Source organism: Fistularia commersonii, chromosome 15, assembly GCF_037954325.1.
Source record: "Fistularia commersonii isolate RoL2024-O1a breed Wild chromosome 15, RoL_Fcom_v1.0, whole genome shotgun sequence".
NCBI lineage: Eukaryota > Metazoa > Chordata > Actinopteri > Syngnathiformes > Fistulariidae > Fistularia > Fistularia commersonii.
The window spans coordinates 17425675-17442098 of record NC_141298.1 but is presented as its reverse complement, the minus strand read 5'-3'; the positions used below and the strand labels follow the sequence as shown (position 1 = coordinate 17442098).

The window sequence follows — 16424 nt, the reverse complement described above, 5'->3', positions numbered from 1 at the left end:
ACCGGAAGTCACGTGACGCGCACAATGACTCGCCTGCCGCACGGCTCGCGCTCTCCCGGTGTCTCCGGGACGCACGCGGGAGGGGCGGGGCGGCCGCGCGCTGATGCTGTCGGGGCGGCGCGGAGCGAAACACACCGGAGACGGAGCTCGCGGCTCCGCAGCCCCACCGAAGCCCCGACTGCCGCACCGCCATGGCGCCGCTGCGCGTCCACGCCTGACGCCCCGCTCCCACGGTACCCACGGCGCGCGTCCCCGCATCCGCGGAACACCGATTTTCCCCCACGTCCGCGCACGTCGGATCCCGCGCGAGCATGGCGTGGCCCTGCATCAGCCGCGCGTGCTGCATGGCGCGCTTCTGGAACCAGCTGGACAAGGCGGACATCGCGGTCCCGCTCGTGCTCACGCGACACGCGGACGCGCCCGACGTGCACCGCGTGCAGCCGCAGCCCCCGCAGCCGCCGCAACCGCAGCCGCAGCCGCCCCGCGTCGCCATAGAAACGCAGCCGCCCCGCAACGCCTCGCGGCAGGCGCGCGGGCCGCCGCGCCGCTGCGCGTCCGAGGAGCGCGTGTGCAGCTCGGTGACGCGCGAGGACTTCCGGCGCTGGAACGTGCGTCCGGAGCCCAGCTGCAAGCCCAAGCACGAGTACCACGGACCGGAAGCGCCCTTCAGCAGCCAGACGCAGTACCAGAAGGACTTCCGGGCCTGGCCGCTGCCCCGGAAGCACGACCACCCGTGGATACCCCGGACGGCCGCCAAACCGGAAGCGGAAACGGACGGCGGCGCGGAGAAGAGCGCCGTCGCCGACAAGGTGCAGGAGAAGGAGCTGCTGCAGGGCGGTGACGGGAAGAAGAGGCGGGCCGCGGCGGCGGCGGCGGCGGACGCCGACGGCCGGGGGCGGGCCGCCGCCGACGCCCTCAACCGCCAGATCAAGGAGGAGATTTCCGGCGGAAGCTCCTACAAGTGAGTCCCGAAAGTGCATGTCATGGCGGGGAAGGAGGTCAAAGGTCATTATATGTGTGTGTGTGTGTGTGTGTGTGTGTGTGTGTGTGTGTGTGTGTGTGTGGAGGTTGGAGCCAAAATGACACACACATTTGAAATCCTCCACCCTGTATGCTAACTCATGCTAATTGCAGATAGCACCCCTGCTGTCATGTTCAATACCTTATATGGGCATCACTTCCTGTACAAATATAAGCTCAAAAGGTGTAAAGCTGGAGAACGTTGAGCCTCCAGAACCTTAAAGGATGTTTCTCATCACTCCATCAATGATTGTAAGGGCACACACACACACACACACACACACACTCATCATGTTTACTGTTTCTTCTGGTCCACAAATCCCTGGAGATGCAGTTTTGGACCTGCTCCTCCTCCCTGGGCCGTGGTCATGTGATCCCCTGCTGCAGGATGGATGATCCGTGATGGATCTTCTGAAATTAGAGGTCACTTATTGGGTTGTTACCCTTTTCACGCAAACGTGCGGGAAAACAGGCGAGTGTTTTTCCTGCGGCGGCCATCGTGGAGGTCAAGGTGGCATCTTTGCCAGAGCGGGATAATCTCTGCCCTGTTATGCAATTTTTAGCGGGGATGATGATGGAAAGCGTTTGCATGGATGAGCATCAAGTCAAGCATATGACATGTGTGTGTGTGTGTGTGTGTGTGTGTGTGTGTGTGTGTGTGTGTGTGTGTGTGTGTGTGTCGGGCAGGTGGCTGTCAGGTCCCGTGGAGGTTTGTTTAGGCCGCCAGCCGGTGTTTGCGCTTTTAATACCTAAAAGTGTGTCACGGAGGAGGTAAGTGTCTGTTTGATTGACGCTGCAAGTGCTTGGATGCAGTTGGTGTGTCAGCACAGCTGTAAGGTGTGTGTGAGTGTGTGTGAGTGTGTGAGTGTGTGTGTGTGAGTGTGTGTGGTCGCCACGGTGACGCCCCCGGCACGCTCCCTCCACATGGCAGCAGCTCGTCCATCCTCGCTCTGCCAGTCAAAGCGGGTCAGCTGTGGGTTAATAACGTGGACGATGGGCTCACACACACACACACACACACACACACACACACACACACACACACACATGCTAAAAATAGCTCTGTGCTAATTTTAAAGTTCCATTTCAATGCAAACCCTTCCCATTCCCTGGAGTCGGATCACAGCTGCTGTTTTGTCTTTAAGGGCTGATCAGATTTTCCTGCTTTGCCATCCATCCATCCATCCATCCATCCATCCATCCATCCATCCTTCTATCCATCCATCCATCCATCCATCCATCCATCCATCCATCCATCCATCCTTCTATCCATCCATCCATCCATCCATCCATCCATCCATCCTTCTATCCATCCATCCATCATCCATCCATCCTTCTATCCATCCATCCATCCATCCATCTGTCCATCCATCCATCACACAGAGAGAACATGGAGACCCCACACAGAAAGCAACCCTGTGGGAATCCAAGAATCCAACCGGGGACCTTCTGGCACTCAGAAGCACTCACTGAATATTATTTGTGTGTGTGTGTGTGTGTGTGTGTGTGTGTGTGTGTGTGTGTGTGTGTGTGTGTGTGTGTGTGTTTAAAACTAAATAACTCCATCTCCATCCATCACGAGTCATCCTTCGTCATCCCCGTGGCTCCGAGGAGACAAAAGCTCATTCTCCACCTCGTTGCTGTCGCCTGTTCTGCAGCGGCTGACGTCGCATCCAAAGCTAAGCAGCTGTCAATCATCAGGGGCTGTGGGAGTCTGATGGGGAGGCGGAGCCTTATGTTGGAGGCGGGGTCTAATGGGGAGGCGGGGCCTTATGTTTGAGGTGGGGTCTGATGTTGGAGGCGGAGTGTGATGGGAAGGCGGAGTCTCATGTTGGAGGCAGGGTCTGATGAGGAGGCGGAGCCTTATGTTGGAGGCGGGGTCTGATGGGGAGGTGGAGCCTTATGTTGGTGGCGGAGCCTTATGGTAGAGGCAGGGTCTGATGGGGAGGCGGAGTCTGATGTGGAGGCGGAGCCTTATTTTCGAGGTGGGGTCTGATGGGTAGGCGAAGCCTTATGTTGGAGGCGGGGTCTGATGTTGGAGGCGGGGTCTCATGTTGGAGGCGGAGCCTTATGTCAGAGACAGGGTCTGATGGGGAGGCGGAGCCTTATGTTGGAGGCGAAGTCTGATGGGGAGGCGGAGCCGTATGTTGGAGCTAGGATCTGATGAGGAGGCGGGGTCTTATGTCAGAGGCGGAGTCTAATGTTGGAGGCGGAGTCTTTTGGAGGTGGGGATGTGACCTTCTGAGGCGGGACAGTTGCTGTAGCTCCGCCTCTTGATCCCATGGAAACACCTAATCCTCCTGCTGGATCTGCTTCTTGGACCAATGAGGATCCGGGGGGTCTGCAGGGTCCACTGAGGATGGGAGGCTGGAAGACCTGATGGAAGCTGTGAGGAGGAGGAGGAGGAGGAGGAGGAGGAGGACCTCCACCAACGCTCCGAGAAGAGCCGGCCCAAGAGCCGCCTGCACTCGTATGCTATCAGACCAGGGTGGAGATGAAGCCTGCTGAGCTCCTGTGTTTCATTGCAGTCGCATGGAGGAGCAGGTCGGCGTGGAGGAGAACATCTAACGGCTTTAGTTTCAGACCTGAGACGGAGATTTAAAGAGATTTTGGTCCTGAATGTCCCACAGCCAATCATCTACCTCCATCTCACCCTTTCCTCTCACACCATCCAACTTCCTGTCTTCCTCCCCTCCATCCATAAACCTCCTCTCTGGTCCTCCTTCTACCCAGATCTTCTCCATCCCTCCATGTCCAAAACATCTCCGTGTGACTTCATCTCCACAACATCTACCATGTGCCGTCCCCCTGATGGCCTCCTTCCTGATCCTCTCCATCCTCCTTCCTCCCAAAGAGGAACCACCATATCTTCATCCCTGTCTTCTCCTCAGTATCTCCAACACCATAGCTGTTCTCACCTCCATCTTCTCCACCTTTCCTTCATACTTCTGTCCGTTCCAACCTGCTTGTTCCTCCTTTTCTTCTCCCTGTGCTCCTCCTTCTTCATCTCCACCGTTCCTCTCGGGTTCCTCTCGGGTTCCTCTCGGGTTCCTCTCGGGTTCCTCTCATTCACCCACATGTATTCTGTGTTGCCGCGGCCAACCTTCATACCTCCACCCTGGTTCTTCATGGTGTCCGGAATTCCTGCCGCCGTCGGCGCCGACGTTGAGCCGTTGCCGCGAAGCCTCGGCTCTCGGCTCGCCTTCCGCCGCGGGGTCAGACGTCCAGAATCATCTCCGTCACATGGTGGAGACCAAAAGCTGGACGAGCAAAGCCTGCAGCCAGGGTGACTCAATGGGCCGGACGTCTTCCAAAGGACAGGAGGTTCTATGAAATAGAGCTAATAGTGAGGAAAAATAAGTAGCTGTGATTTATTCTCAGCTCAAATAACATCATGTTTATTACTATGTAATAGGCCTGTTATTACTATGTAATAGGCCTGTTATTACTATGTAATACGCCTGTTATTACTATGTAATAGGCCTGTTATTACTATGTAATAGGCCTGTTTTTACTGTGTAATATTCATACAGTGGATCAGCTTTTGCGCCCTTTTTTGTAATTCAGTTCTTGTGATTTATCATTATTTAGCTTTTTTTTGCAGTATTTGATTTTTTTTTCTTGATGAAATAGCCATATTTAAGCCTAAGAAGAAAAAAACAGGAAAAAATATAGTAAAATCATACTAAAATTCATGTTATAGAATAAATAAAATACAAGCTCTGCTGGAACGCATCCTTGGAGTCCTGAAGACATGGACGGCTTAATAGACCGCCGGTCGGATCGGTTGACGGACGAGGACCTCGCCGAGATGATGCAAGCGAGGAGAAGGAAGAGAAGCGACAAGAAGAGGAAGAAACCGAAGAGACAACTTGCAGCTACGACCAACGCTGCAAAAGCCCTGCAAAATATGGACGACGACACGATTGGGGCCGTCCACTTTTGTACTTTTTGGAACGTAACTCCCGCGAAAAGTGAGGTTTCACTGTACCTCTCGGGCCGTCTGTCATCGAATCTTTCCATTTCGCTCGGAAGATCTTCTCCGATCGCCTCGTCCTCCTCCGACCTTGTCGCTTCCTCCGGTTGTCCTTGGCAACCGTACACCGCGGCCTTCATCTCGCCGTCGGCTCGCACCCGCAGCGAAAAAGGTGCAGGTCATCGATCGGGCGAGCATCTTCTTTTTCGTCCAGGAAGGTCGGGGTGGGTTTTTTCCTGAAAAGGTCCAAGAAGTGTCTCATCTACTTCCTGGATTTCATTCCAGGAAGCGCTCGCCTCCTGGGGAACCTTCGAGTTCTGCGTTCCCATGTGCAGTGAGGGACCATGGTAGAGTTCCACCTTCAAAAAGAAGAAGATGATGTGGACAACATGGAGGTGGAAGCATCCGGTAGTGTTTTTTGCTTCTCCCAGCACGGCTTTGACCTGTAAAGAACCCCGTTAGCTGTTAGCCATTAGCTATCTCCCTTCTTATTGTGGCTAACATGTCGATGTTCCTCTGCAAGCCCTGGAAACCCGTCTGAGGCATTGCAGGCCAGAAGAGCTCGGCTCTTTTGGACACTCCGTTTCTTTCTAACATCTAACTGGTGACCGCCATAGATTTGGCGCTCCATAGTCTACCTGGTAATGCGTGTAGCTTATGAGCTCCACCAATCACCAAGCACCCATGAGTTCCTATGGAAACCCAAGAAGAAACCGCGGTCTAAGATGCTTCCAGGAGCCAAGATACCAGCTAGTTCCTGAAAAAGGTTGGAGGAACCGCAAGAAGTTCCTCCAGTGAGAAAGATGTCAGTAAGACTCGTTGCTTCCTGGTAAAATGGCTACTGTTCGGTTAGCGCTTTTCAATTAGCACGTCTATTAGCACGGCCATCGCTGACGGTGGCACAAGAGTAAACTACAAACTAGTGATCTACATCAGGTATATTTCTACCCCATACATCACATGCTGCAGTTATGTCTTAAGATTTTGTATTTTTATTGTTAATAGTTGCTATTTGTGCTAGCTGGTTAGCAAAGACAGAATTGGCTCCATTGGAAACAACACGGACGAGTCTACGGGATCCAGAAATGGTTTTGTTTTCACGCTCGCCCGTGACCTTTGGAGTGTTTGTCAGCGGCCCCGAGGAGGAAGATAAGGACGGTAGACGCGGTCCATCGCTAAATAAGCTATTTTTATTACTGGTGTGCTTTCTACTGCCCGAGGCCGACTTTGGAGCAGGAAACAGGAAGACAGGAATCAGATGCTCAGTCGTAGATGTTTCTCAACAATATCACCGTTTGATACGAATTTAATCTGTTCCAGAAGTGGGTTCGTATGCTGAATTTTTTCGTATCTGAAATTAATTTTACCCGTTTAATATAAACGGCCATAATAGGAACGCCCTTGGAAGGCTTCATTGATTCCTTTTGCTTTAGGATGGTACGTACCTTGTATGCATTGCTATTTTATTCACGTGCAATGTCAATCACACGTACCCCAGGTTTGTGCTTCGCTATTAATTCGGTATTAATTTCATAGAAAGCATCTTCTGTCTGAGTTCAACGCTTGCATAAATAATAATACATAAATAAGATGCTATACTAGAGAGATATGCGTACCAACTATCTAGACCAAGTGACCGAGGGATGCTGGACAAAGGGTATTCGAGTTGCGGTAGCTCGCTAGCCGCGTACCGCGCCAATTTCGCATTTCCATTTTCACGGGCTTGTATGCGTATCATGAATTTTTTTTGTATTTCAAGGACAATATTTGCCGCAATTGTGCTGCGCGTCTTAAAAAAATCATATATAAAGTGATTGGTATTTTAAGGTGCCACTGTTTGCGCTTTGAAACACAAACTCCAAACAGCTGCTTATTACACATTAATAAAACCTGGAAAGAGTTATAACATTGTAACTAGCATGCTATTACCGTCACATCGGCGCGGCAGAAGAAGCAAAAATGCTAAATAATGGATTTTGCAATTTTGTGCATCCATTAATATTTGATGAATAAAGTGTCCGTTGCTGGAGCCAATCACAGCTTGGCAAGGGGCACGTTCACCGACCAATAACTTATTAACGGTACATCCGACCGTTCACGCATCTGGCTAACGTAGGGTCTCCGCTGGAACCTCCTGCATGCGTTTGGACTGTGAGAGGAACCCGGAGAACCCTGAGGAACCCCACGCAGACGTGGAGAACACGGAGGCTCCACACAGAAAAGGAGAATTGATATTTTCCCCGCCGTGTGGTGGCCTTTATATATGTTCCGTAATTTCACGACTATAAGGCGCACCACACTAAAAGGCGCAGTCTCAGTTATGTGTGTCATTATTGTATTTAACACACATATAAGGCGCACCTGATTATAAGGCGCACCTGATTATAAGGCGCGGGTTTTATATACAATCCACGCCCACACTTCCCCCTTTAACGTTCTCATGGTGTCCTCTACTTACAACAACACACACACACAAGCATACAAGTGCGTATTTAAAAACAGAGCGGGAGCTAAACTGAGTTTGGTATTCACATTTTTTTACCGGTAATCGTCATCAATCAAACCCATCGAAGTCCACATCCTCTCTTTCTGATTTCAACAGCTGCGCTAAATCTCCATCCAACATGCCAGGTTCACTTTCTTCACTGTCAGAGTCGCTTTCCGTGCCGCGCGGCTCTTCGGAAATGATGCCGGCTTTTGCGAAAGCTCGAACAACAGCGCCGGCGGACACGTTAGCCCGAGCGTCTACGATCCATCCGCAAATTGTGGCGTAGCTCGCCCGGCGCTGCCTTCCACTCTTAGTGAAACTGTGGTCTCCAAGAAGACTTTTGTACCCCGTTTTCCGTATCGCTACCGTGCTGGCCCCCTTCTTCTGCACAGTGACTCACCGGGATGTCGAAAGTGAGCCGCACCTCGTCCATGTTGTTGACGTGGCTGGGATGGATGTGTTTGTCGGCGATGTTTTCAGGGTTGTTAAAACAACAATATTCTGCATAATTCACAAACCTGTTCTTCTATATACAATCAACTCCCACACTTCCCCCCTTTAACGTTCTCATGGTGTTCTCTACTACGTCCGCCTTACAACAACCACACACACAGGGCGCGCTGCACATTTTGAAGCAAATCTAAGACTTTTATGTGCGCCTTATAGTCGTGAAAATACGGTATATGTAATCCATTTGTGTTGAGGCTGTGGATGAAACGGCGGTGTGGGTTTTTTGCCGGCGCCATCAATAATGCACCACCTACCGTCGCGTCATTCTGCACAAAACCCTGGTCGGGGATGACGCTTCCACGCCACGAGTGGCGGCGGCAAGTGCGTGCCGTCTGCCTGCGAGCGGACATAACACTGTTGTTGTTACACGATAATAATCCATGAATAGCGGCTATGTGTTTCTGACTGCGACCCCCACTCTTCCCCGTCCGCACCCACAATCTGTCTCTTTCTGCAGCCGCACGTGCACGCTCACGCACATGCACGCTCCCTTACTCTCCTTGTACAGCCCCGGCCGTGGACGTTCTTGTGTAACGCGCCTCGGTCAGACGTCGGGGTTGGACTTTGTCCACTGTTACGTAACCGACCACTTTTCCGACACCTCTTTCTCGACCTGTGGGGCGGCGGCGGCGAATGAGAGGGTGAATGGATGGATGCCTCCATGACCCGGATGGCAGTGAAGCGATTTAGATAATGAATGAACAATTGAGCTTCTAAATCTTTCACATCACATCTGCACAACAGCCGTCGCGCACGTTTCCCGTCCCGTCAGGTATTTTCAGAAAAAACAGCGAGCTCTCCTGCAGCTCCAGCTTGGTCACTAAGTGGCTCCTCCTCATCCCTGCTAGTCTCTGAAGGTCATCACGATCGGTCGACGCCTCGGTTTTGGTTTAAGCGTCGATATTTGGTTGTTTTTTCTTTCCTACATTTCAGTGTCTCGGCTCCCACTGCTTCTGGTAGCGTGCAATGCTACTGCGGCGGATGCGGTCACTGTGGGATGAATGTTTACTGTCCCGGGCTCGGGCGTCGTGCTCGGCCCGGCTCGGAGCACTCCCACCTCCTCTGTCTGCACTTAGTGTTTCCTTGAGAGGCGGGCAGGACAAAGGGTGGGGTGGGGGGGGGTTGCGTGACGGCTTGTTATGTGCTTAGGACTCGGCGGAGCCACAGGGGACGGGTGAAGGGTGTCGCCTGGCCGGCTTCCTTTCTCCTCTGCGAGCAGCTGCTGCAGGAGGAGGAGGAGGAGGAGGAGGAGGAGGAGGAGGAGGAGGAGGACACCAGCGCGTTGCGCGAAGGAGGCCAAGCCCAGGGAGTCTCTGGGCTTTTCCGAAAAAAGGGGGGGACGCACTTTTAGTTCAACAAACTCGACTGTATGTTTACGATAGCGTGCAATGCTACGACTGCAGAATTGATAAAGAGGTCGCAGCGTCTCATTACGGAGTTCTGCAGCGCAAACAAAACTGCGCCTGAAATCCCTTCATCCTCCCGTTGGAAGCGGCTGCGTGGCCAGAAAGCCGACCTTGAGAAAGAAGCTCCTGTTAGCAGAGCTAGCGCCGTCGTAGTTCTACAAGCACCGGTTTGCATGTCTTCCCTTCATCTGTGCCGTTGCGTCACCGGGTCAGTCGGGCACATGTACAGTCGGTGTGGGTGTAACATACGGCGCCTTGCTGTCAGCGGAGGGGCGGACGTATCTCCGGGGGAAGCGGTGACGCATTCCGGTAAACCGCGACGATGCGTACCTGGCATCTGTGCGAATGTGCTCGTCCTCTGGGGTGAGTTATTCATAGATCTGCGAGTGCAGGCGGAGGGTTTATCGCACCGTCAGGCTGCGGTGCAGACCTCCTCCCCTCCGACTGCTCCACTCTGACTTTGCACCACTGGCCTCAACCCTTCTCTCAAAAGATGGCCGCCAGTCAGCGCCTCGGCTTCGGCGACGTTCTCGTGCCGGTCCGTGACGACTTGCCGTGACCTCGAACTTCTCAGAGCCGGCGTCGGTGCCGAAACGTCATGGCGGTCACCCTCGCTGATGACGCCTCGCTACCAGCCACTGCGCCTCAGTGAGGTCCTGTGTTTGTCTCGCAGGACGGAATTCAAGGCCTACAGAGACGTGAGGCCGGCGAAGATGATCCGGGCCAAGTCCCAGTACCTCCCGCCGGACGAGAAGACCAGCCTGGAGACCAGCTACAGCGCAACCTTCAAGGCGCAAGCGCCGCTGCAGCCGGCCGACAACAAGGCCCTGGAGAGGAGGCGAATACGCAGCTTGTACAGCGAGCCGTACATCGAGCCCGGCAAACAGGTGAGCCTCGCGGTCGGCGGGTCCAGGGAGGGAGGCGCGCACGTACTCATCATCCTGTTGTTGTGAAATAACTGCCGAGCTTGTGTCGTTGCACGGCACAGTCGCAGAAGTAAACGGCCGCGACCGAGGCCACAATCTCATCTCCCGTGTCCGACGTCCTTAGGTTGACAGGTATAGTGTCCCTCGCTCTAAGACCAAAAAGTCTGGAGGTGCCGCCGCAGCGGGCCAGGGAAAGCCGGCGAGGAAAGCCAAAGATAAGCAGAGCGGCGCCGCCAGGGGCTCCAAGAAGACGACTTCGGAGAACCAGCCCGTGAGCCGGCAGGCGGCCGGGGACAAGGAGAAAAGTAAAGAGATGAACAACAAACTGGCTGAGGCGAAAGAGTAAACTCATTTAGCACTACTTCTCCTTTCATTTCATTTTTTTTTTCCTTTGGGGTCGGGAGGGGGTGGGTGGGGGTGGGGGGGCAACTCAGAGGCTGCAAAATCCCTTCAGAATTGTCACCTTCTCTCTTTCGCCTCCTTCCTCTGCTAGCTCCTTCCTCTTTTTCCCCTCCCACCATCAGTCATAACAGAACTGGGCGACGTACCCCCCAACCCGTCGCCTGGTGTTTTTTTCAGTTGCCATAGAAACCAGTGGGCGTGAGCGTCCTCCTCCTCCTCCTCCGCCATTTGATGCCGCCCCCACTCTTCTTGCCTCCATCTCCAGGTTGCCATGGCTACGGCGCGCCTGACTAGCCAATGGGGCGACCCCGAAAGGTTGCCCCCGAAGGGCCGAGCAGATCGTTTCATCGACTTTACCGAGGGCGGGTGTTGATACCGGAGCATACCGTGGCGTCGGCTCCTCGGATCTCCCGAACCCTTCCGCCGTAGCGCTCGCAAACGTCAAAACCGTCGTCTTCCCCCTCCCCGCCGCTCAGACCCTGACTGATTCACTCAGACGCATTTTCGCTCGTCTCATCCCCCCACGTGCCGTCGCCGAGGAACAATCCGGGTCACTGTAAACTCATTATGCATCCGGCGCCGTTCGCACGCAGAGCGGAGTATTCCCTTGCAATTAGCTCCCGCCGTCCGGATGACATTTTAGCATCGCGGCGGTTTTGAGTTTCAGAAGCAAAATAACCTCTTCAAACAGTATATGCTTCTCATTTCTTGGCTCACGACGAGCGGCATAATCCGCCGAATAATGAAAACGTCATTAACTGGTGGTTCTTAAAACGAGTCGATGTCCCCCGAGGTGGTATCTTTTAATTAGTTGTTTGATACCGAGCGTAATTAGATTTGTTTGACTACAAATCGGGCAACTACGCTCGCCAAGATTTTTTTTTTCCTCCATTGCTGGACAAGAGAGCGTTTATATCCTGCCAAGCTCGCGGCACGCCGCTCTCGCTAGCCATAACTCAACGTAATCACCTCGTACGCGGTCGAACGGCGTGGCCGCCGTCCTTCGCTGAAGTACCGTCATTATGCAACACGCGTGTCCGTTTCGGGTTGTTCCTCTCGTCAGGGGGCGTCGGGGGACTCAAGTTTGTTTTGCGCCGATTAACAGCACTTTTTCGCCATCACCTTTAAACGGGAGGCCGACGGGCGATTCACGGTAAAGTACGGTTCGTTCAGTTGAGCGGCGACGATGATAAAGAAGGTTTTAGGAATAAGCTGCTAATACCTCTCACACAACGAGGGCAGGGACGACGATAGCTGCTTCTGTTCTTGATTATGGGACTTTTTGTTTCTTTGTTTATGAACTTGTACTTGTTTTGTCCTCAGCTTGGAGGTTATCTCGTCAGGGTTAGGCGGACGTGCCAGCATGCGGGTCCGGTTGATTTATTTTAATGCTCTTTCCCCGCCACGGACGAGGCTTTAAACCGTTTCCCACCGCTAGCAAGATTAGCTATCAATCTGTCATTTCGCTAATACTGAAATAAGTATAGGGCCGGCGCAGTCCTGAGGGGGATTCCAAGTTAGCCTGTTCTAATTACATTAGCCCAAGTCCAAATGAGCTTGTGCTAAAAGCATTAGCCGTGCTTGCTAACAATCTAATAAGAACTGAAGCAGAAAATCTCTGCCTTTGTGAATGGGTTTAGCCCACGTGTGTTCACACCAAAACACCCCAGCTAGCTACGCCTGCTAACACTTATGGAAAACATGACACGGCGCCAAAGGGTCGCGGTCAGAAGTGCGACATTAGCTGCCACCGTTAGCTACCGGCTACCCCTCACGTCCGACCCCACTGGATTTCAAGCTGTTATTAGCCGATAGCAAACTAGCACAAACGGACCGGTAGCTCGGTCCCGATGCCGAGCATTTATAAAACGTGAGTCACGTGACGGCGGGAAAGAGCTGCCGAATGTTGCTTTGGTGATTCGGACACGGAGGAGCCATCTTGATGTGTGAGAGGTTTCCAGGGAAACGAAGCGGCTTCGCCTCTGGTCCAAGTTTTCTCAGTGAAGGGTTTTTGCAGGAAAAAGGGAACGTGAAGTAAGTTGTACTGTAAGTGTTTATATCTTCTCTAGTTATAACCTCACCCGTGTATATAGCTTCCATTTGGTTATATATAGCATAGCAGGGCTTAGGATGAGAGTCAGCTGCATTACCAGCCTACACACACACACACACACACACACAGAAGCGCCATTTTTCAGGCTTCGCTTTGTGGATTAGAAACGCACTGTACTGTTACGCCATTGGTCGGTGTATCAATGCGCTACAGCCAAACACACACACACACACACACACAACTCACTGTTCTGCTGCTTGGCAACCTCCCCTCCATTCTGAGCGGATGACTGCGCTGTCTCCGAGACGGCGACCGTCATCGCCGCCGCTCGCCGTGGCGCCGGGCTCCTCCCGTATCAGGTTGCTGCAGACCCGCGGGCCGGAGGTTCGGGAGCCGCGCCACTAGCATTGCTCGTTTACGAATTACGACCCGCAACTAGCGAGCCCTCGGTAACGACGGCTTCGACCAACGCCTGCTGGTCTGCGGCAAGTTAATACTGGGCTAATTAGCATTTTGCAGCCTTTGGTTGGGGGATGCTTCGGCATGTAACCCGAGGGAGGGGGGGGGGTTTAAGGGCAGTAAATGTAAAACAGTGCTTAGCACGCCACACACCCGGTGCTATCTTTGTGACTTTCAGGCTAATAAGGATAGAAAGTATGTGTTGGGCAAAAAAATAATCGTTGTGCTTGTGTTTCTATCTGCTTGCTCCTATTTGATGAAACATTACTAATAAATGCAAGAAAAGAAAGAAATGGATTCTGGATTCTTTCCGTCAAGAAGATTAGCGGTTGCCCCCCCGTGCTTCGTCTTCCCCGTTTTAAAAATCCACATGGAAGAGAACGTCCTCTCCCGGCTTTCCACGCCTTTCCAAGACGGCGCGGCGTTCTGGCCTGAGCTCCCACTTCCTCCCGCCGCCGCCGGCGCCGCATGCTGCCCTGCCCCGACTGGCGAATATATTGTCGTTCTTTTCCGGCATCGTGCTTCTCCCAATATATTCCGAGAATGTGACTTTCGGAGCGCCGCGCGGGCGGAGAGGAACTCACGCCAGAACGGGGAAACGCCGCTAACGTTCTCCGGCCGTCACGCGCCCGGTGTGGTGGCTGTTCTGAGGCTGATGCTGTTTCCCGTCGTCGGCGGCGTGCTAACCACTGACATTCTGATTCATTTGAAGGGTCGCGCTAAAACAGCACCACTACGTGCAGCTCTGCCAGCCAATCCGAGACATTGGCTGGGTGCAGACGCTAAAGCAACACCTGTGGGGCTGCGCGCTACCCGATCCCAGGTAAAGTCCGGAGTCGCGGACAGACCGCCAACGCCGCCCATCCCCGCTCATACATGCTCATGGGGTTTCTTTACTTTTACCGCAGCACCCTTTTCTTTTTATTTCTACTCAACCGCCGCTCGGCGAGCCGTAGCGCCTCCGTCTTTCTCTTCCATATGGACTAGGGGGCGCCGTCCGCCCGCCCGCACCTAAAACGCCTTTTCACGAACGATAACTCCGGTATTTTTCAACCCCGGCGCTGTTTTCCCTTGCGTTTGCGTCGCCCCGGAAGGTCGGCGTCGCCCCGCACAAGCCACAAGCTGAGATAAGTCTTGATCTGCGACGGGACCAATCAGAGAACAGCGGTGGACTCGCTCGTGTCCATGTTTCCATGACAACATTGTAACAAACACCTTCGCCATGAATGGCATTTTGCATAAATCGCATGTCAAACTCAATGTGGAACGTCTCAAAAGGTCTTCAAATAAATATGTCAAACACGTGCATTGACCATAAACTACATTTCGCACAAGTCATGCCGATCATGTTACCTGCCAAGTGACGGCATTCCGCCGTTAGATCGCTGTGAATCCACATCAGTGCCATTTCAACAAGTGGAATTTAGAAATACAAATGATCCCTAAATGTCCAGGGAGAGAAAAGTCACTGCAGATGGAAGGCTGTTTCAAGAAAGATGGGAAAACATGTTTGCGCTTCAAGGAGAAAACGCGGTATGTCTTTTGTGTTATGAGGCAGCGTCGGTTGTCAAAGAGAACAATCTACGTCGGCATTTTGACACCGAACGTGGAGCTAAGTATGCTAAAGTTAGCTTTCTACAAAAACAACAAATTGTCCAAGAATTAAAAGCCGATACGGCAGCAGAATGTGTTCACAAAAGTCCAAAAACACTGCAGCGGTGAAAGCTTGCTTATAACAGAGCAACTAGGAAACATCATTTTCTGCCAAAGCTTAAGTAACATTTTGGATTTGAACACGTTATTGAACATTAAGAAGCAGTTACAGTTATGTTACATAACTATTATCCTGTTAGCGTTCCTCGTGGCCCTTTGAGAGCGACCATCACGCCGACGCTGAAAACGAGTTTGGCATAAATGCCCGACGTCTCCGGCGTCCAAACGCGAGGGAAAACGAAGGTTGAGGAATACCCGGATTATCTTCTCAGGATCCCCCAGGGGTGGTCCAGCCATCACCACCCCCTCACCCCCCCCCCCCCCCCCCCTCATTTTACAGTCAGCTTCTGCAGCATGCCGCCGCTGTTTTCTGTCGGACCCGCGATCCGGTGTAGCCTTTGCGCAGCCCGAGGCGGCCTACCGTCCCAGGTAAGGTAAGTGTGAAGGCGGAGATGTTCCCTCTGCATGCTCCCCCCCGGGCTTATTTACCCCCATGTTTTAAGTTTTGCCCGTCGCCGGAGAAGAAACCAAAAGAACCTCACCGCGAGTTTCCTCTTTGTGTCCGGCGCCTGAACCCTGTGCTGCCTCCTAGGGACGCTCAGGACGAGTTTCTCCGAGCCGGTCATCGTCATCCCCGTGGCGCCGCCGGAGGAGAGCCGCTGCTGGACGGAGCCGAGCGGCGGCGGAGCGGCGGCGTGGTGCGCTTCGCCCTGGAGAGGAACCACACCGACTAATCCTGCCGGCGTGGGCGGAAGCTGCCGCGCCTCTGTAAATATCTAGCGTTGGAAAACAGTCATTTCCACACACACACACACACACACACACACGACGCATGTTTGAGACAGTCCCCGGCTACGAGGTCACGACCCCCCCCCCCGCCCTGCCCCTCGGCATTACCACGAAGGTGCTACGACCCGCCCTCCCGCCACGCAGCCACGCCGCCGCGACATCAAGTGCTTCTCCACGGACCAATGACAGGACAGCCTGCACGGCGCTCCGGGCCTTTGAGTGGAAATAAAAAAGAAAAGCACAAACCGTCTGAGTTTGACCTGTCGATGGCGAACGCGAGATTCGAGATCGGGAGACAAAAATAAAAAACGGTTCAGGATCTGTTATAGTTCGCAGTCGTAACCGGGTTTCAGAATCGGAAAAAAAGTGGTTTTGTCTCCGAGGGGCAATTGGGGGGGGCAGCATCAAATTGTGAACGTTAAATAATAAAATATTTTTTAATATTATTATTATTATGAATATTATATAATAATAATAATAATATATATTTTATATTATTTTAAAAAAATATTTAATTGAAAAAATAAATAAATAAAAAATCATAATAAATGTATATACACGGCTCAAAAAAGTGAAAACCTTCTCCATGTAACCCTGTTCTCTGGATCCTGGTCTCACACCAACCACCTTCATATCTTCTCTCACTACGTCCATCAATCTTCTCTTTGGTCTTCCTCTAGAT

The 16424-nt window shown here is 52.7% G+C and overlaps 1 protein-coding gene across 1 annotated transcript; it reads left to right on the top strand.

Moving 5' to 3' along the window:
- The first annotated feature begins 21 nt into the window (after positions 1 to 21).
- map6a (microtubule-associated protein 6a) lies at positions 22 to 15987 on the top strand. Its single transcript, XM_086161032.1, has 5 exons — positions 22 to 961; positions 10074 to 10287; positions 10451 to 10668; positions 13953 to 14063; positions 15546 to 15987. Exons 1-5 carry the CDS (start codon positions 312 to 314, stop codon positions 15685 to 15687), a joined length of 1335 nt encoding a protein of 444 aa, XP_086017158.1. The 5' UTR covers positions 22 to 311; the 3' UTR covers positions 15688 to 15987.
- The last annotated feature ends 437 nt before the right edge of the window (positions 15988 to 16424 follow it).